At 36.4% G+C, this 23,168-nt stretch overlaps 1 protein-coding gene across 1 annotated transcript; it reads right to left on the bottom strand.

The window, feature by feature from the left end:
* Window positions 1-1,649: 1,649 nt before the first annotated feature.
* Window positions 1,650-8,812, bottom strand: si:ch211-165i18.2. Its single transcript, NM_001128396.1, is given in 2 exon segments — window positions 1,650-3,149; window positions 8,524-8,812. Coding segments are annotated over 2 exon segments (1,788 nt in total). The 5' UTR covers window position 8,812.
* Window positions 8,813-23,168: the final 14,356 nt, after the last annotated feature.

Here is a 23,168-nt window from a genome sequence, read left to right as displayed (position 1 = left end):
ACCTATCATTGGGAAGGGCAACAGGGAGGCATCGAGGGGTTGAACCAATATACCTGGATGCTTACGTACATCCCTCAGATGAGGTATGCGCTCCGAGAGTTTGGTTTGCACTACTTTGTCATGGCTTACGGGGATGATTACAAGGTGGCATTATTAATTCCCCCAAATCAACAGGATATAGACATGGGGCACTTCCGACGACGAGTGGTACGCACTGTGGCTAACACGGCAAAAACGCAGTGAAGAGTGTTGATAACAAACTCAGTTAAATCTCAATACAAAACATTCATTATTATTAACTACTGCCACTTATACTGCAACACAATGGCTTTGCATGAGCCGTACATTCCCTTAATCACTTTATAACAAAAATAAAAAATAAAACAACCTTTTAACTTTTTATATAACTATGCATTTGCTCTTTAACAATTTATTACACAAAATACCTCGGTAAACAGAACTTTTGAGCATTAACAACTAAGATGTATTTAAGATAAGGATCCTACGATCATGAACACGTCTTACCTATCAGTGTTGATAACACAAACTAAGGAAATTACAGCGCACTGCGCTATCAACATTACGGTATGCCAAGAGGCTCAAACAACACAAGGAACGTCAAAATACCTAAATAAAACAGAGTCATAGCGACATCTTGTGGACAAAACAAACACTGCGCTACACACACACACACACACACATATATATATATATATACATATATATATATATATATATATATATATATATATATATATATATATGTGTGTGTGTGTGTGTGTTTATAAATAAATTTTAAATGGGTAGATGAATTGCATGAAAGAAAAATTAAACTAATACTACTATAAAATTTAATAGTTTACAACTTTTGTTTATTTAAAATTCATTTTCAATGCATAGTTAACATAATACTACAATATATTAACATGAAATGCTAAATAAATACACTTGTAAAAAAATTAAGTAATCATTTAATTAAAGTGACTTTTTTTAAATGTATTTTTTGAAAATTTACTCAATTACAATTATTTTAAAGTGTGTTAAAAGTTAAATATAAAAATATAGTAATAATACAAATTTAATACATTTAAATTACGTAAACTTTTGGTTAGTATACTTGCAATGTACTATTGAAATTAAAAATATATTTGCAATACAACTTAGTGTACTTTTTTTCACCAAGTAATAATAGCATCATCTTAACATTTTTTTCTACAATACTGAACATTTTTGGGGTGGAAATTCCAAGCAAAAATACAAAACGTTTTGCAGGAGCATAGATAATTCCTTTAATATTCCTTAGTGTATAGTGTTTTTACTATGCAGTCATAAATGACACAAATAATTGCTTAATAATGTTTTTATTGAGCTTTTTTATGCATACAAGTGAATACAATCGATTTTAAGATGATTTCCATTTAAGGATATTGGTTCGTTTTTATGTTAGAAACAAGTTTTTTTAGTATACAGCCGTAAATAATGTAAAAATAATGTAAAATAATGTTTTTACAACGTTTTTTAAAACATGCAATTATAACAAAAATCAATGTTAAGATGATTTTATTTTTATTTTTTTTTATGTTAGAAAGAGTTCCCAGGTTCATGAAAGTCCTGCTTTAGCCATAATCTCTCCAAGCATTTTTAACCAACTAGTAACTACATTTTGTGCAACAATACTCCCAGTTGTTGTCATCATCAATGTAGCACCAGAGGTACTTTTTACCGTAGTTGCTACATTTGTGATTAGGCCTGCAGGTTTTGCCGTTCACAGCGGAGTAGCAGTCGTCTGAAGTACAGCAGTGGCCTCTAGTGCCTTCGTTGTCTGTGTAGCACCACGGCTTGCTTTCACCGTATTTTGCACAGGCGTGGTTGGTGCGGCAGTACTTTCCATTTTCAGCCTTACTGTTCCACAGTGGAGGACTGCAGTAGTCCCATTTGTCAGAGGTGGTCCTGCACCAGTAGTAGTCATAGCCGTAGGTAGCGCATGGGTGCTCATCCTTGCAGGTCTCTCCGTTAACCGTGATGAGGGAGTACTGTGGTGAACAACTGATCAGATACTGGCCATTGTAACACCTGTAGTCCCGAAGTTTGGCCTGGTACAGACAGGGCGAGGTGCAGCAAGGCTTGACAGCATCTCCTGGTTTTGGGGAACAATTACACCAGTAAAGAGTTTTATATATGGTTAAGCAGGACGAGCCATCAGCTGCAGTAATCTGCTTCTCTGGCACCAACAAGCATTCAACTGCATCTGACGATTCATCAGACAAATCCCTCTTTCCAAGCCTCCTTACCAGTGGTTTGGCACGAGTTATAAGACAACTGCTTGTATAAAGAGTCTTCAGTACTTCTGCCACGGTGAAGTAAGTGCTCAAGCTGTCAAAAGCTAGCTTTACCGTCATCTGACTCACTTTGAATTTCTTTGAAGGTATGCTGTAATCGCTGACGGCGTTCTGCAGTGCGTTATACGTGTTCTGCGAGCTCGAGCTCATTTGAACGACTTGATTTGCTGCCAGATTGATTAATTTCTGAAACGCAGTCTGAACCTTGTTCAGTTTATTATTGTCTTCAAAACAATCATCAGCAAAGACACTAATCAACGGAGAAGTTCCCGAGAGTTGACCGTAGAGTTGACTGAGCTGAATGTTCAGGTTCGAGACACTCATCAGGCTTATTCCACCTTCGGGAAGGTTTTTTCCCAAATAGCTGAACGAAAAAGACTTTCTGGGATCTGTCTGGTGTTTATAGCAGACAGCCGTCCAAATGTGAGAGGGCACTGTCACTCTTTCGGGGTCAGTGGAAACTTCTCGTTGTGGTATTCGTACATCTGCGCTGGGCACCGTACCTGTGACAATGTAGGCTTCTGCAGAGGAACCATCAGTGATAAGCTTGCTTAATAACAAACTTCTCGTGGTGCTCTCCCAACTTTTCCAGTGGATTCTGTTGAAACACGCATCCATCGGTGCGGCGTTGGTCAGAGTGAATGTCGCCTTACGGCCTTCATCGCACTGGAAGCTGTTGGGGTTCAGGTGTCCACGATCATACCCGGTATCGGTGTAGTCATCGCTGATGGCTTGTTTTGCTTTAATAGTGTTGATATTGGAGTCTCTCTCGCGAACCATGTGATCAGTTCGGGACCCAGGCTGTGAAATCTACAGAAGAAATGGCATGTTAATTGGTTAGACTGATGTTTTACTACTTTGCTTTTTCAAATTTATCAAGCTTCTCAAGAGTTCATGAAATTTACTCCTACTTACAAACATAAGTATAAGAGCAAAGTATCACATTTCTAAACGCTAAGAATCATTATTACTCTACAAGTTATTTAAGACAGCTCCAAAGATTTATCCAGTGGTCAGGATTTATCAGCAGGGTTTTGTGTCGATCAGTGCTTAATTTGTGAATTGCGATGTCCCGAAACAGATTGAGGTAACGGATCCGGCATGTTACCCGATGATGGAGATGTGTCGTGCTTGAAAGTGAACAGCGGATGGGAGCAGGAGCGCTATTGAAGTCGGGGATCAGTAAAGTGAGGTGCCCTGGTGTTGATGCTTTGGAGTAGAGAAGAGCTTTTGGAGTAGAGTTTACTTCAACGTCAAGTGGGTGCAGATGGTCCGCTGTAGCCTTCACAGAGTCACAGACTCTGTGACTCTGACAGAGCCGCAGGAGAGGAGCGAGCCGGTTGACGCTAAAGATTAACAATTGTCGAGCTCTGTGGAGGAGCTCCAGATGGAAACTTTTTGTTTTGTTTATTTTATGATTAAAGTTGTTTGAGGTCCACTTGTTCCTGACTCAAAATGTGCTTTGAGCTACTTGTACTGTAAAGCAGCATTACAGGTATTTCTGGTATAAACGAAACTCCCACGAGAAGCTCGACACAGAGGACCATAGAAACTCCACTGCCAGCTAGTGGTTCTGAAGTGTTATTGCAGAGCAACACAAACAAATTGCAGAAGTGCGAGGCATGCGCAAGGCATCCACTATGAGTTACGGCGCTAACTTAAAAAGGAAATGTAAATCACCTTTATAGGGCTGTGCTGAATTGGTGGAGTTAGCGGCTTTTTATTGTGTACAGTATCTGCTTGAATGTGTGACCACAAATACTGACAGCGCTCCCTGACAAGTGTTGGTCACTGCAGAGCCACTGTGGCAACTCCAGATCAATAAAGGGAATAAGCCGAAAAGAAAACGAAGACACAGATTCGTAAGGTTTCGTTTTTTATTTTTAATTGTTCGTAAAACCTACTTTTTGAAAACTCGTCCAAGACGGTTCATCCAATTTTCACCAAAATTGGCTTAGTTCATCTTTACACCATGGTGGCAAAAGTTATGGAAATCAAGACGATTACTTAAAACGTTGTCGAATAATGTGAAATTTAGTCCGTCAAAAAGCACACAAAATCATCCTTGAGGCTATATCTCGGCAACGCTTAACTCTATTCGCGCCAAACTTGCTGTGTTATGACAACTATGGTCTGAGGTTGCCTGCACAGTTTCATTGCAGCGCCACCTTTTGGTCAGGAGACGTTAAAAACAGCTCTTTGGGCTTATATCCCATGAACGCTGTCACCAAATTTCACAATATTGGCCTCATTACATTCAGAGAGCCATTCTAAGTCGATTGATATCCAATTTTTCCATGTTCGCCATTTTGGCCGTCAGCCATATTGAATTTTGTCAAAAAATGCTAAAATTGATGTATTTACACAAATATTGGTATGCATCTTCAACACCATGCCCTAAACGTGCTCAAAACGTTTTGGAGCATCACCAAAAATTATAAAGAAATTTAGAAAATCACTAATAACTTTATATTGTCATGGGACTGCTTTTGTTATATTCCTTGGATAATTCTGCAAACATTGATATAACCTTTCGCCAAACTTCCAGTCCGCCATCTTTATTTAATTTGAAAAGTACTTTTTCCAACTCCTCTTAGACCGTTGGTCCAATTTTCACAAAATTTGACTCTTTAAACCGTGATGACAAAAAGTTAAGGAATTTGTGCCGATAGCCTCATGCTGTCTTCACACCAGACGCGGAACGCGCGGATAAATCACGCTATTCGCACGTAAATAGTTGCGTGAACATTTGAGTTTACTCACTTCATTCGCGCGTCAAACCCCGCTTCATTTGCGTGTCAAATTCACTTCAGAACAGACGCGGATTCGCGTGATGGGCAGGGCTTCTGTCTGCCCGAAGACTCTAGCTTCATAGCTAAATGGCTAACATGGATTTTATTAAGAAAATAACAGTGTTGATGTGCTTTATGAAGACTGAAAAACAGCGTCAATATGTATAGGGTCGTGTCTGAGTCCACTACATCCTTTCAGAGGTGCATCCAGCTCTGTGAGCTCATAGACTCCTCCAGAAACTTAACCTGGATGACTTTCAGCGGTGCTTTTGACTGAGCCAAGCCGAGTTTGATGAACTGTTGTCGGTGAAGGGTGGAGGAATTCCCTCGGAACACAGACAACAGGTTCTACGTCACAATCACGCCCCATAAGAGCAAGCTTCTGATTGGTTAACGCGGCGCGAATGTACGCTGAAGTTCAGATTTTCGAACTTGAGAGATTAGCGCGAAACGCTCGTTAAGCGCGTCAAACGCGCAAAACGCTCAATTAGCCCCGCGCCATTCGCGCAGTTTGCGTCATACGCGCTGCGCCATTCGCGCGTATCGCGCCGCAGGATGTCTATTCGCGCGTTTGCATTGACTTAACATGTAAATCACTCGCGCTTGACGCGCGTTCCGCGTCAGGTGTGAACGCAGCATTAAAGATTTTTATTTACCTCACTGACAAATGTGCTGGCATGATGCCAAACTACATCTGAGGCTGTATCTCTGCAATGCTTAAAAATTTTTACACCAAATTTTAGGTGTGACTTTGCCACATCCCATTAAAGAGACCTTAAAAATTTGGTGATGGCGCCACCTATGGGTCAAGAGTAATGACATTCATTATTCTTTCATAATAACGAAAATGCTATACTTTACGAACTCATTGAAGTATTACCACAAAAATTGGTATGCATCTTCAACATGCTTTTTGGCTTACATTTACAGTTAAATAAACTTCAAATGTATTCAGAACTTATTGCTTCACTTGATGAATGAATGAATGAATGAATAAATTTATTTAACAGGGACAATGCACAAAGATTACATAAACCTCAAAGAGGAAAGATGCATTGTGCCAGGTTGTAGCTGGATTGCTAATTTCCACCTGCAGTCCCAGGACAGGTTAAAATTTAAACAATTAAAGTCCAATTAATTAAAAAGTCAGTTTAAAACATTTAAGCATAATCGCATATAAACTGAAACACTGACAACTCAAAAAAATCTCACTCAGTGTGTACAAATTTGATTGGACAAAACCACCTCCTAGTCAGGCGTGAAAACCTCTTATAATTTGTACATGTGATTATTTCTGTCGGGAGAGAATTCCATAGATTTGAGGCTTTATAAATAAAAGAGGATTGACCAAAATCTATTACGTCTAGGGACAATGCATTCCCCTCTTACCATAGAACGCGTCACTCGCGATGTTTTCTCCGATTTGGAATTAAAAAAATTTTTAACGATGGAGCAGAAAGATTGTGAATCATTTTAAAAACAAAACAAATATTGGATTATTTAGTAATATTATCAAAACTTAAGAGACTATGTTTTTTAAGGTATTGCAGTGATGGTACAACCGAGGCTTTTTATCATGAATTTTAAGTGCTCTCTTGTATAATGATTCCAACGGTGTTAAAGATGATTTACATGCCTGAGACCAGCTTGATTATACAGTACAACAAATGTGGAACAATCATAGTATTTAAATACATACCAGAGGCCTCATACGTCAGAGAATCTCTGATATGTTTAACATTTCTTAGATTGAATCTCAGTACGGTAGCAAATTTTTTAATATGAGTTTTAATATTAAGGTTTGAGTCCAACATGATGCCTAAATATTTTGAATTCAGTGACATTTTTAATACTTTGCCCATTAATAAAAAAATTCCAAAACATTTCCAACTGTACACCTATTTGAGAAACACATGGATACAGTCTTTTCAACATTTAAGGTAAGATTTGAATTTTGCAGCCATTTAAAAACCTTTTGCATTTCATTTGTTAATTTACTAGCAACTTCTGTTGGATTTTTCCATAAGTGTAAAGCACAGCATCATCAGCGTACATTAATAAATCAGCATCAGTGCATATAGCTAGTAAATCATTTATATAAATGCTAAAAAGCAAAGGTCCTAAAATAGATCCCTGAGACACTCCTAATTTAATTGGTTTAAAGGTAGACTTCAAATTGCTAACCTGAACACATTGACTTCGATCACCTAAGTACGATTTTATCCAATTTAGTGTTTGCTTTGAGAGATCGTAATTGTTTAATTTGTTAATTAAAATATCATGGTTAACAGTATCAAATGCCTTACGTAAATCAAGAAAGACTTCTCCCACCCTCCTCTTTACTTAAATTTGTCTTTATTGTTTCTAAAAAGTAACAAGCAAGCTGTCTCAGTTTAATATTTTTTTCTAAAACAAAACTGCTTAGGATCTAAGAGAGAATTTATATCTCAATGAGCCATAGGTTCCTCTGCTACAACTTTTTCAAGCACTTTGGATACAAAAAGTGCCCTATAGAGCTTGCTGCTCATGGAGACTTCTTTGTAATGGTGCCTCAGGATTGCTTGGCCCCGCAATTGCTGCTTGCAGCTATATTTATTATTATATAATATTATTACTATTATTATATTATTCCCTCAGGACTGTCTTGAGCATCTGCCGGCGCTCCCAAAGAGCGCCTCACGCCTCCAAAAGCCACCACATTGTGTTTACTGCGTTCTGTCTAGAGGTGCAACTCATTTATCATGAAAGAAAACAGGCTCAGTGTCTACTCCTACCACAGAAAACTACATTTGCTCCAGTTGATCAAGAAGTGGTCATTTTTATCTATAAATCATCGGATAGTAACAGCGTCTTTCACAAATATTAAATGTGATATTCCAGTTTTTCGCATATCTAACTCGCATCTTTGAATGAAAACACAGCTACCGTAGTAAATCTCAAGCAGTTCGCACACTAGAAGCACCGCTCGGCGGCGTGCCGCACAGCGCAATGCATTTTAGAATTCTAAACATAGGTTTCTATCAGGGTACACACACCGACGCCGCAAGTCGGCGGCTGTCGGCAGCGCCCAGTCACGACTCAGGACGCAGTTCAAATTTCAGCCGCGCCACAGAGCGCCATCTGATTAGTTTCATGTTAAATATCATTCGAATGTGCGCGTCTGGTGTGCGATAGTTTAAACTGTCATGTGCGCGCCGTGTCGCGACGCTTCTGGTGTGCGACCTGCTTCAGAAGCTTGATATTGGATAATGTGTACAATACATTCAACACATAAAAAAGTACATTCAATACAATCAACACACAAAAACATGTAATGTGTTTTTATATTGTGTGCAATGACACTCAAATCGAACACCAGTATATCAGTTAACAAAACTGAAGAGCTTAGTCACCTGAGTCTCAACATGCCAGACGTCTGCCCTCCCCGTGGTGGTTGTGCAGTCACGATCCAGTGTGTACGCGCTGTAGAGAGGCATTCTTTGAGGAACAGAGTACAGTGTAGCGTAATAAAACCCTCCGTATTCTACCTTCTGACAGATTCTCTTAGCATTCTGATCCATCCCTGCTGGTTCTGTGCCTTGATAGAAAAACTCGCTGCACTCATTAAAGCTCGTGACCACTTTAGCTCGAGCGCTAAGCGCTCTCAGCACAACACAAATGAGCAGACCTAGAGCAAACATGGTCAAACATGAACACTCTTGCGTCTCACAGAGCAGAGAGGCCAGAAGCACAGGTTTAAGTGTCAGGGGTGATGGGTGTGACTGAAATGAACAAGTTACGGGAAATGAGGAATTTGATAGTTGCTTCATCGAGTTTATGAGGGGGTCATTATGCAGAATTGTGCATTCTTTCTGTCACTAACCTCTTAAGGCCCAAGTTGTTTTTTTTACATGCATTTTTTATTTCTCTTTGCTAGTTTGGCTTATAAAAACCTAATTAGAATAAAACCTAAGTATTATATTTTGATATCATGTACTTTAAGAGATAAATGATGTCCATATATGTGAACTTGTGGTCCCAATTTACTTAAAACACTTTTTCCTGAATTTTTTTGGAATTGTTTTAACTATCACAGAGTAAAAACAAAAATGTTTCCTCATTTTGGACAGTTAAAAACAGTGTTTTGGACATTTCATACGCTGCAATACAGTTGTAGGATGACACTGTATGTCTGTAAAAAAAAATAAAACATTCAAAGTATTTTAAATAACCACTTAAGAACTAAAATGTGCTGTCCACGTACGTGGACACTCAAGCCCTAGGAGGCTAGGCTTGAAGAAATCTTTAGGTTTACAAATGCTTTATATTTCAAAATTAAATGATATATTATTTGGACAATTACACCCTTTCCGAATCATCAATGTGGCAATAAATGTGCTTTAAAGGGATAGTTTACTCAGAAATGAAAATTTAATCACTATTTACTCACCTTATCAAGTGGTTATAAATAATTTGGAGTTTCTTTATTTCAGTGGATTTTACAACCCCAAATCAGACAAAGTTGGGACAGTATGGAAAACGCAAATAAAAAAATTAAAGTAGCGATGTCTTTGAGTTGTATTTTAATGCAGACAATACAACAAACATTATTTAACGTGTTCCTCATGATTTTTATAATTGTTTTTCAAAATAAACACGTTTTCTAATTTTTGGTTCTTGTAACACATTTTTTTTTAAGTTGGTAGACAGATGTTAAAACGGCAAAGCGTTTACCACTTTGTCATGTTGCCATTCCTTATCACAACACTTTTAGGGACCACAGTTCATGTTTTCACTGTGTGAGGGTTCATCCCAGACGCCTCCAAGCCCAGAAAAGTTGATGATGCTTCTGGACACTGTTAACATAGGGCTTCTTTTCGGTACAGTACAGTTTTAACTGCATTTGTGGATGTAACTACTTATTGTGGTACTCTGCAAATGTTTACCCAAGTAGTCTTGAGCTCATGTGGGGATATCGCTTAAAGATGAAGGCGAATTCTTGATGCAGTGTCGCCTGAAGGATCGGAGATCACAGTTGTTCAGCTTAGCTTGTCCTTTATGCACTGAAATTCCTCCGGATTCCTTGAATGTTTTCATGATGTTCAGCACTGTTAAAGGTGAAAAATCCAAATATCCTTTTCTCTTTCTTTGAGGAACATTGTTCTTAAACATTGCAATAATTTCTTCACATATTTGTTGTCAAACTGGCGATCCTTGGCCCTTCTTTGCTCCTAAAGAACTCGACCTTTTTCGGATGCTGTTTTCATATCAAATCATAATTACAGTCACCTGTAGACATCACCAGTTTCAAATCACATCATTATTTAACCAGTTTATATGAGAAAAATGGTTGATGGTCGCCTAAAACCAAGACCACCTCGGTCCAAAGTAAAATTGTCAAGCATTGACCGGTCTGAGGTGATAAAAATGTTGGGGACCACTAGTTTAAAGCACTGCATGGGCATTTACACTCAACTTCCATATGAATGTACTGGTAAAGCTTGCTACACTGTGCTCCCAAATTGCCAGTGGAAATATGCTATTTTGCACATCAACTTTTGAAAACAGCAATTGGATCAAGGAAAATTAAGAGCTAGATGACTACGCATGTCATGTACTTATTCTTCTGTTATTTTAGGGATCTACCAGTAGAGTGATAATAAAAATGGGCTGGCGACCACTGCTTAACTCTGGAGTAAGATATCTGAGGAACGCTGAAAACCTGTAAACATTGACAGCTTAACAAAGTAGGAAAAACTACTGTGGAAGTCAATGGTTGCAGGTTTTCTGCTTTCTTCAGAATATGTTCTTCTGTTTTCATCGGAAGAAAGACACTCTGGGCGTGTTAAGTAGTGGAGGGTGAGTAAATGATGACAGAATTTTCGTTTTTGGGTGAAACCCAAATCTCTTTAATTACGTGTGTAAAATTCCAAACAACACAAAACTGAGTTATTTCCAGAAAAAAAAAAAGCTTTATGGTCAGGTGGGCCGGCACCAGCTTGGAACTTTAGGGTGGGCCAAAAAAACAAAAAATGTTAATATATAAGACAACAATTATTTTAAAGGTAATAAAAAAATGTAAATGTTTTAAATGTTTTTTTTTTTAAATATTCTCTGTCATTTAAAAAAAGCAAACAACCTTTTATTTTAAAACTGTTATTTGTACTGCAGACTATATTTATCTCAGTCTTTGCTTGTTTAAGCAATGTTTTGCAAGAAAACTCCAGAAAGCATGTTGCTCTCGATGAACTATATGGGTGATTCTACAGGTACATTTAGTGACCAAAGCCTTTTCTTTTTCAGATTATAAAAAAGTGTTACATGTTACATTTTTAAATATTTATAAAATGTGTTCATCATTTGCAAAATGCACATTACCAAAAATCATGATTTCTTGATGTCCGAATTAGTCAGTGTATTTTTCCCTCGTGTATCATTGTGCAATCAAAAAAATGTTTTTTTGCTTTTCTTAAAAAAAAAAAATCACCAATATTTTAATTTTAAATGTTTGAACTGTAAATTGTCAATACTGTTACAACAATTACAAAAGGAAAACGGAATATTTCATTAATCACATATTAAAAAATGTTTAATCCTGATTTCATTAGTGTCATGTGATCTTTGTATTTGTAGCAAGTACAATGTTTGGCTAAAAAGTTCAAATGACTGTCAATTCAGTTCCAATTTAGTAACTACCCATTAGGATTTTTCTTGCCATGATTTATTGTTATTTTTGCACAGAGTAATTACATAGTTAACAAACCATATACAAAATTAATATATAATAATATATATATATATATATATATATATATATATATATATATATATATATATATATATATATATATATATATATATATTCCTTAAAATTAAAACATTTTAATCATTTATGATGGGCATAAGCTGAATTGTAAAATCTAAATATGCTTTCTATAAGATACTGGAAATAATTGCTAAAGAGTTTTATTCCTTAACTTTTGTAAAACGTAAAATATACAGGGAGTGCAGAATTATTAGGCAAGTTGTGTTTTTGAGGAATCATTTTATTATTGAACAACAACCATGTTCTCAATTAACCCAAAAAACATTAAGATCAAAGATGAATATTTTTGGAAGTAGTTTTTAGTTTGTTTTTAGTTTTAGCTATTTTAGGGGGATATCTGTGTGTGCAGGGGTCCGTTCTTCGTACGTGGATTACTCAGTAAACTGGATTTGGATATTGACGATTTGACAAGATCAAGGATCGTTTCGTTCTTCAAAGCTGATCCGAGAGTTGTTGTCATGGCAACAGTTCTGCTAGGTCAAACCTGATCGGGAGCAGGTTCAATTCATATAAACAGGATTAGATCGGCTCAGTTCAAGCAAAGATAATACAGAAAGTATGTTCCGAATTCTGATATTTTCTTACAGTAGTAGTTATATACACTTGGGAAAATGGTACATATTTTTTAACTATATATATATATATAAAGTTATAGTCATTATTAATAAAACGTATGCAATCTGCACCCTCGAAATAAAAGTACAAAGACAAAACTTATTGATATGAACTTTTTAGATCGCTTTGGTACAAATTGTGTATAATAGAAATGCACAATATGTGACTTTTTTTTTAAAGCAATAATACATTTATGCAGTCATAAACATGTTTTGATAGTTAATATGCCGGTGATTTGATGCTTCACAAAAGTTGCAGACACCTTTACCAATATCAAAATGCTTTTGTAAACAACCAGTTATTCTTTACACCGATTAAAAAACGGCTACTATTATAAAGAAAATCTTTTCTAAATGTAGAACTAAATACATTGATTTGTGAAATACATGCCTGCAGCTCACAACAAATGTGGAAAGTTCTTAAGTGTCATATTTAACAAGCCGTTTACTGCTAATTTGGTGTAATTTTGCTCACATGGATAATTGAATATTAATCAGATGATGTCATTACGCTGCTGCGCCGTCAGCCAATCGTTGCATTGCTGATCATGATTTCGAGGATCGATAGATCTGACCTTCATAACAAACGCAGCGATCTCAGATCAGTTTATCCAGACATTCTAATCTGATTCGCGAATTTGTTTGAAGAACCAAATTAGCGAGAGATCAGTTATCAAGATTAAAAGATCCAGGATCTGCCAAATAATCTCAGATCATTTAAGCGAGTTACGAAGAACGGACCCCAGGTGACTATTACTGTGCATAATTATTAGGCAACTTAACAAAAAACAAATATATACCCATTTCAATGATTTATTTTTACCAGTGAAACCAATATAACATCTCCACATTCACAAATATACATTTCTGACATTCAAAAACAAAACAAAAACTAATCAGTGACCAATATAGCCACCTTTCTTTGCAAGGACACTCAAAAGCCTGCGATTCATGGATTCTGTCAGTGTTCTGATCTGGGGTCCGTTCTTCGTACCTCGCTTAAATGATCTAAGATTATTTGTCAGATCCTGGATCTTTTCATCTCGATAACTGATCTCTCGCTAATTTGGTTCTTCAAACAAGTTCGCGAATCAGATTAGAATGTCTGGATAAACTGATCTGAGATCGCTGCGTGTGTTGTGAAGGACAGATCTATCGATCCTCGAAATCATGATCAGCAGTGCAACGATTGGCTGACGGCACAGCAGCGTAATGACATCATCTGACTAATATTCAATTATCCATGTGAGCAAAATTACATCAAATTAGCAGTAAACGGTTTGTTAAATATGACACGTGATAACCTTCCACATTTGTTGTGAGCTGCAGGCTTTACACTTTCATGTGTCAAGAGTATTCATCATGTATTTTAATGCAAATCAATGTATTTAGTTCTACATTTAGAAAATATTTTCTTTATTATAGTACAGTTTTTTAATCGGTGTAAAGAATAACTGGTTGTTTATAAGCATTTTGATATTGGTAAAGGCGTCTGCAACTTTCGTGAAGCATCAAATCACTGGCATATTAACTATCAAAACATGTTTATGACTGCATAAATGTATTATTACTTTTAAAAAAAGTGACATATTCTGCATTTCTATTATACACAATTTGTAATAAAGCGATCTAAAAAGTTCATATAAATAGGTTTTCTCTTTGCACCACCAGGTGACAGTCTTTGTACTTTCATTTCGAGGTTGCAGATTGCATAAGTTTTATTAATATGTATAACTTTATTTATTTTATTAATAACTATAACTTTATATATATAGTTAAAAAATATGTACCATTTTCCCAAGTGTATATAACTACTACTGTAAGAAAATATCAGAATTCGGCACATACTGTCTGTATTATATTTGCTTAAACTGAGCCGATCTAATCCTGTTTATATGAATTGAACCTGCTCCCGATCAGGTTTAAGCTAGCAGAACTGTTGCTATGACAACAACTCTCGGATCAGCTTTGAAGAACGAAACGATCCTGGATCATGTCAAATCGTCAATATCCAAATCCAGCTAACGGAGTAATCCACGTATGAAGAACGGACCCCTGTTCACCATCAACATCAGCAACCACAGCCTCCCAGACACTGTTCAGAGAGGTGTACTGTTTTCCCTCTTTGTAAATCTCACATTTGATGATGGACCACAGGTTCTCAATGGGGTTCAGATCAGGTGAACAAGGAGGCCATGTCATTAGTTTTTCTTCTTTTATACCCTTTCTCGCCAGCCACGCTGTGGAGTACTTGGACACGTATGATGGAGCATTGCCCTGCATGTAAATCATGTTTTTCTTGAAGGATGCAGACTTCTTCCTGTACCACTGCTTGAAGAAGGTGTCTTCCAGAAACTGGCAGTAGTACTGGGAGTTGAGCTTGACTCTATCCCCAACCCGAAAAGCCCCCACAAGCTCATCTTTGATGATACCAGCCCAAACCAGTACTTCATCTCCTCCTTGCTGGCGTCTGAGTCGGACTGGAGCTCTCTGCCCTTTACCAATCCAGCCACGGGCCCATCCATCTGGCCCATCAAGACTCACTCTCATTTCATCAGTCCATAACACCTTAGAAAAATCAGTCTTGAGATATTTTATGGCCCAGTCTTGAAGTTCCAGCTTGTGCGTCTTGTTCAGTGGGGGCTTTCTTACCTTGGCCATGAGTATTGCACACCTTGTGCTTTTGGGCACTCCAGTGATGTCGCAGCTCTGAAATATGGCCCAAGTGGTGGCAAGACTTTTCTCAGTTCATGGGCAGTTCTCCGTTCAGTTTATTTTGCGCCTTGGTTTTTCCACACGCTTCTTGCGACCCTGTTGACTATTTTGAATGAAACGCTTGATTGTTCGATGACCACGCTTCAGAAGCTTTGCAATTTTAAGATCACTGCATCCCTCTGCAAGATATCTCACTATTTTTGACTTTTCTGAGCCTGTCAAGTCCTTCTTTTGACCCATTTTGCCAAAGGAAAGGAAGTTGCCTAATAATTATGTGTAGCAGTTTTACTCTGGTTGTGTTTTTTTTTTCCAATAAGGCGACAGCGACGTTGGAGGTCTTAAGTTTGGTTTATTCTGTAAATAAACAGAGAGCACAATAATATGCTGAAATGTCTCTCTCTTTTTCCACTCAGGCTCGCGTTAGCAGAGCGAGAGAACATGCAACCAACTCAGTCAGCGGCGAATTCAACACTCTTTGCATTAATAATAGCCAACAAATTGACAAAAACAATAGGTAAAAGAAAATAAATACAAATAAATAGACCACAGAAATTAGCAGTAAAGAATAAACATTATAGTATACATCAGATAAGTTGTAAAAGGAATATAATGTTTCACTGGTCACTACATTAGTGAGCAATAGAATCAAAAATAGTGTCAAATATCAGCAAAGATACACAAATAAACATTTAACACTGTAAAATACATTAATATATGCAAAATTATATTGCTTTGCAAACAGACCTCATTTTACACAACTTGTATAATTAGATTTCAAACATCACTTAACAAAACATAATAAACATACCTGTAAATAAACAGAGAGCACAATAATTTGCTAAAATGTCTCTCTCTTTTTCCACTCTGCCAATTAGAAAGGAAAGTCACTTTAAGCACTCAAAATGTGATTATTTACATTCATCTTCGATACATCATAGTTTTATCACGTTTATACATTCACTGTCCCATAAAATAACTCAGTGAACTCGCTTGAAAATCCTTACCAGGCTCGCGTTAGCAGAGCGAGAGAGCATGCAACCAACTCAGTCAGCGGCGGATTCAACACTGAAGATGGCGCTGCCTGCCCACACACCGCATGAGTTGCTGTGTGCGCCACTAATATGTGCTCTCCATAAACATTTGCCAACATGGTTCCACATAAAAAAAACATCTCCATCAAAACTACATACAAAACATTATAATTAAGAAAAGAAAATATAAAACAAAAGTAATTAAAAAGTAAAGTTTTGATGAAGTTCACTAATAATTTGCATTGGTATATTTTATACTTATTAGCTCAGCTACATATGCACACCTGATATAGGGTGTTGATGTCATTAGACCACACCCCTTCTCATAACAGAGATGCACATCACCTAATATTCTTATTTGGTAGTAGGCTTTCGAGCCTATACAGCTTGGAGTAAGACAACATGCATAAAGAGGATGATGTGGTCAAAATACTCATTTGCCTAATGATTCTGCACTCCCTGTACATGCAATATATAATTACCCATATCGCTTTAAAATAGTAATCTTTACAATAACTGTAGTTTTGTTACTATGCTGGAATTTTAAGATGATACCTTCAAAAATATCAACATTCGATACCATTTTCTATATTTTGTGATTAAAAATAAATCTTAATACTATTATTAAATCATTTTTTAATGCACCAGAGCCAATATAGACGTTAGTATTTTTTCTAACTAACAAAACTAATTTTTGAATAGCAAATCTTTGCATATTAGCCTACTTGTTCGTGTTAGATAGTTAATAAATGATCATTTATAGCATAATAAAAAAAAAATGTTCAGTGTTTATTTGGCATATAGCATGTTTTAATCGACACACACATGGCGTTTCGCGTGCTTTATCATAGCACTCTGTGTGTGTGTTTGTGCGCGTCTTGCTCCCTGAAACATCTTGAATTATCAATATTTATTTTATTCAAAGGGCGAAGCAGTGGCGCAGTAGGTAATGCTGTCGCCTCACAGCAAGAAGGTCGCTGGTTCGATCCTCGGCTCAGTTGGCGTTTCTGTGTGGAGTTTGCATGTTCTCCCTGCGTTCACGTGGGTTTCCTCCGGGGGCTCCGGTTTCCCTCACAGTCCAAAGACAGGTGGTACAGGTGAATTGGGTAGGCTAAATTGTCAGTAGTGTATGAGTGTGTGTGAATGAGTGTTTGTGGATGTTTCCATTGCATTACACTACCATTAAGCACAACAGTAACAGTTTTAGATATCTTGTGTATGATTTTGACTTTTTTCGCTTGTCAGTTGAAAAGTCCAACAACAGAGGAGATCACATATGATAATTTGAGAGATTTAAAGGGAAAAAAGGACAACCCGTCAGTAGTCACGGCCGGTTACACGGCTTTCGTATTTAAATAATGGAGTCAGTGATATTGAAATGAGTTCAGTTACTTCTCGATATTGATTATACAGATGAGGGACACGCAGCAGCGCGCGTCAAGAAAAGAGAGCGTGTTTAGAGAGAGATTCTGTGTGGATATGAGTCGAAATATTGATGATTTTGACTCAAACTGCAACAAAGTGCTTTGCACTCGTGTTTGGATTTTGTATGTTGCACTTTGCACGAACTTCTCTAATGAAACTGCCTGTGATTTGTCCGTTTCTGTGCGTCATTACAGATAGTGAACTTAATATTTGCTCTCTCTGTGAGAAGAATGCTATAATGTTTAAGCGGGCCCAATACATTTCCCGAATATCCTACTCAGTGCTGCTGAACTGCTTGTGTTCTTTAAGACTTTCTATTGCATTAATTAGGCCACGACTGCATGAACTGATTTAAAAGGAAAGTGCGTTTGGTAATGCGCACAGAAACCTTCGCTCTATGACGAATTAGTTTATCTTTCATCTTTTGCAGCCTGATATGTTTAACGTTAGTAAAACAGAATACTTTAATCACGATTGTAAATTACCCTGGCTTGCCAACACATGTTTTTTGGAGCTCATGATCACATCTTATGCTGCTTTCTCAATTATGAAACGCATCGGAAAATAAATTGTCGTTATCTGATGTAGGGCCTGGGTATGCCAAGATTCTGATTCAAGATTCCCCCCCGGCCCCATATATATATATATATATATATATATATATATATATATATATATATATATTTTAAATGATTAACCTTTCATTTGTCTGTTTTCATAAAGCCAAAATGGCAGTTGTGTAAAAAGGTAAGAATCAAAAGATAATTAATGTGGCCTAAGTTCTAATCTAAGTTTGAAAAATATATATTTTTAGACATTTCGCCAAACAAAAAAAAACAGTTCTGTAGAAAGACCCTGGGGCTATTTTTAGAGCTGTCCCTTACAAAACTTTGAAACACATCGAACATTTAAGGAACTAAAATGCCAGAATAAATGCAAGGGTTTTGATTTTCACTTCTGCATCTGCAGCGAGGAGCAGCTGTTCTGTTGTTGTTGTTTTAAATTTGCGAGGATAAAATTCTAAAGAATCCATCTCTCCACCTACGCTATAAAAAGTGATATGAGTAAAAAAATGACCATGTTACTTTAAAAGCGATGAGTTGAATTTACTTAAAATGAGTGTAAAAAAAACTTAAAACTAGAGTTCAAATTATTGTCTTATTTTCAGAAATAATTCAGAATGAAGTGAGGTTCAAACGCAGGTTTTATTGAACAGGGAAGGTCAACAAAGGAGCAAACAGATGCATACAGGCAATCCAGAATCGTAGTCAAAGTAGCAGGTGGGTGGTCAGAAGGCAGGCAGCAGGCAACGTAATACAAACAAAGCAAAGGTCAGACACGGAAGACAAGGCAAGGAAAACGTGTTATGTTCACAGTGACAGATAAACAAGACTCAGCATTGAGGGTGTCAGAGTAGGCTGTATATATGTGAGTGTAATCTGTCCATGAGCAGTCATGGTTGTAGGGATGTGCGCACCTCTGGTATTGTCTGTATTGTTGTCACGTGCTTATGTTTTGCCAGCTCCACGTGCATTTGTTGTGGTGTGTCAGTGTTGTTGTGGTCACGTGGTTTCGGCTGAGCGGCAGTCCCTTGCTACATTGTCAGTTCGTTATTGTTGTTCATGTTACTATGTGATCTTTCTCTGGATTTCTGGACTGTTTGCCTGGTTATCGGCTGAACTGTGGATGCTTTTGGCTCACGTTTTTCCAACTCTTGTTTTCACTGTTTTTGGACTCTTTTTGCTGTACTATTTTTGACCACGGGTCAATAAAAACACTTGCATCTTGGATTCATCTGAGTATTATTATTGTTATTATTTACTTTGATATTTACGTCATTTACTGTTTCCTCCTCGCCTTAATTGGAGAATCTGGGCTGCAAACGCAAGAATACAACCAGAGAAAGAAACAGTCTTAACACTCTATTTATGGTCAGTTACCATAACATGAAACTCTTTTATAACTCAAAATTCTGATTTAATAACTCCGAATTCTGACTTTATAATTTTGAATTCTGACTTTATAACTCGCAATTCTGACTTTATAACTCGCAATTCTGACTTTATAGCTCGCAATTCTGATTTAATAACACGCAAATCTGACTTTAAAACTCCAAACTGACTTACTAACTCTGAATTTTGACTTTATAACTCGGAATTCTGACCTAATAACTCGGAATTCTGACTTTATAACTTTGATTTCGGACTTACTAATTCCAAATTCTGACTTTATAACTCAGAATTCTGGCTTTATAGCTCGGAATTCTGACTTAATAACTCAGAATTCTTACTGTATAACTCGGAAGTCTGACTTAATAACTCAGAATTCTGACTTAACTCGGAATTCTGACTTAATAACTCTGAATTTTGACTTAATAACTTGGAATGCTCACCTAATAATTATGAATTCTGACTTAATAACACGCAATTCTGACTTACTAAGTTTGAATTTTGACTTACTAACTCACAGTTCTGACTTACTATCTCGCAATTCTGACTTAATAACTCGGAATTCTGACTTTATAACTCCGAACTCTGACTTACTAATTAGGAATTCTGACTTTATAACTCTGAATTCTGACTTAATAACTCTGAATTTTGACTTATTAACTTGAAATGCTGCTCTAATAACTATGAATTCTGACTTACTAACTCGGAATTTTGACTTATTAACTCGGAATCCTGACTTAATAACTCGGAATTCTGACTTTATAACTCCGAACTCTGACTTACTAACTCCGAATGTTGACTTTATAACTCGGAATTCTGACTTAATAACTGTGAATTTTGACAATAACTTGAAATGCTGACCTAATAACTCGAAATTCTGACTTAACACACACTTCTGACTTACTTACTTGCAATTCTGACTCACTAACTCAGAATTCTGACTTAATAACTTGGACCTCTGACTTACTAACTTTGAATTTTGACCTACTAACTCGGAATTCTGACTTAATAACTCTAAATTTTAACTTAATAAATTGGAATGCTTACCTAATAATTATGAATTCTGACTTAATAACACGCAATTCTGACTTACTAACTTTGAATTTTGACTTACTAACTCGCAATTCTGACTTAACTCGGAATTCTGACTTACTAACTCGGAATTCTGACTTTATAACTCCGAACTCTGACTTACTAACTAGGAATTCCGACTTTATAACTCTGAATTCTGACTTAATAACTCTGAATTCTTACTTAATAACGCGCACTTCTGACTTACTTGCAATTCTGACTTACTAACTCAGAATTCTGACTTAATAATTTGGAAATCTGACTTAATAACTTTGAATTTTGACTTACTAACTCGGAACTCTGACTTGATAACTCGGAAGTCTGACTTTATAACTTGGAATTCTGACCTATGAACTCGGAATTCCGACTTAATAACTGAATTTTGACGTAATAACTTGGAATTCTGACCTAATTACTCACAATTCTGACTTACTAACTTTGAATTTTGACTTACTAACTCGCAATTCTGACTTAACAACTGTGAATTTTGACAATAACTTGAAATGCTGACATAATAACTCGGGATTCTGACTTATTAACTTGCACTTCTGACTTACTAATTCGGAATTTTGACTTACTAACTTGGAATTCTGACTTACTAACTTTGAATTTTGACTTACTAACTCGCAATTCTGACTTAACAACTGTGAATTTTGACAATAACTTGAAATGCTGACATAATAACTCGGGATTCTGACTTATTAACTTGCACTTCTGACTTACTAACTCAGAATTCTGACTTACTAACTCTGAATTCTGACTTTATTACTCAGAATTCTGTCTTACTAATTCGGAATTCTGACTTAATAACTCGGATTTCTGACTTTATAGCTCTGAATTCTGACTTACTAACTCCAAATTCTGACTTAATAACTTGGAATTCTGACTTTAAAACTCGCAATCCTGACTTAATAACTCGGAATTCTGGCTTTATAGCTCGGATTTCTGACTTAATAACTCAGAATTCTGACTGGATAACTCGCAATTCTGACTTAATAACTCAGAATTCTGACTTTATAACTCTGTATTCTGACTTAACTCTGAATTTTGACTTATTAACTTGGAATGCTGCTCTAATAACTATAAATTCTGACTTACTCAGAATTTTGACTTACTAACTCGGAATTCTGACTTAACACACACTTCTGACGTATTAACTTGCAATTTTGACTTACTAACTCGGAATTTTGACTTACTAACTCAAAATTCTGACTTATTAACTCGGAACTCTAACTTTATAACTCGGAATTCTGACTTAACTGTGAATTTTGACAATAACTTGAAATGCTGACCTAATAACTCGGAATTCTGACTTAATAACACGCACTTCTGACTTACTTGCAATTCTGACTTACTAACTCAGAATTCTGACTTAATAATTTGGAAATCTGACTTAATAACTTTGAATTTTGACTTACTAACTCGTAACTCTGACTTGATAACTCGGAATTCTGACTTTATAACTTGGAATTCTGACCTATAAACTCGGAATTCCGACTTAATAACTCTGAATTTTGACGTAATAACTTGGAATTCTGACCTAATAACACACAATTCTGACTTACTAACTTTGAATTTTGACTTACTAACTCACAATTCTAACTTAATAACTGTGAATTTTGACAATAACTTGAAATGCTGACATAATAACTCAGGATTCTGACTTAATAACATGCACTTCTGACTTATTAACTTGCACTTCTGACTTACTAACTCGGAATTTTGACTTACTAACTCTGAATTCTGACTTATTAACTCGTAACTCTGACTTTATAACTCGGAATTCTGGCTTACTACGAATTCTGACCTAATAACTCGCAATTCTGACTAACTCAGAATTCTGACTTACTAACTCTGAATTCTGACATTATTATTTAGAATTCTGTCTAACTAATTCGGAATTCTGACTTAACTCGGAATTCTGACTTTATAGCTCTGAATTCTGACTTACTAACTCCAAATTCTGACTTAATAACTTGGAATTCTGACTTTAAAACTCGCAATTCTGACTTAATAACTCGGAATTCTGGCTTTATAGCTCGGAATTCTGACTGTATAACTCTGAATTCTGACTTAATAACTCTAAATTCTGACTTAACTCGGAATTCTGACTTTATAGCTCGGAATTCTGACTTACTAAGAATTCTGACTTTATAACTTGGAATTCTGACCTAATAACTCTGAATTTTGACTTAATAACTTGGAATGCTGACCTAATAATTATGAATTCTGACTTAACACTCAATTCTGACTTACTAACTTTGAATTTTGATTTACTAACTCACAATTCTGACTTATTAACTCGGAATTCTGACTTAATAACTTGGAATTCTGACTTTATAACTCCGAACTCTGACTAACTAACTAGGAATTCTGACTTAATAACTCTGAATTTCACTTATTAACTTGAAATGCGGGCGGCGCAGT

The sequence above is a fragment of the Danio rerio genome, chromosome 4 (assembly GCF_049306965.1).
Source record: "Danio rerio strain Tuebingen ecotype United States chromosome 4, GRCz12tu, whole genome shotgun sequence".
NCBI classification, from domain to species: Eukaryota; Metazoa; Chordata; class Actinopteri; order Cypriniformes; family Danionidae; genus Danio; species Danio rerio.
This window is presented reverse-complemented; position numbering and strand designations above follow the sequence as displayed.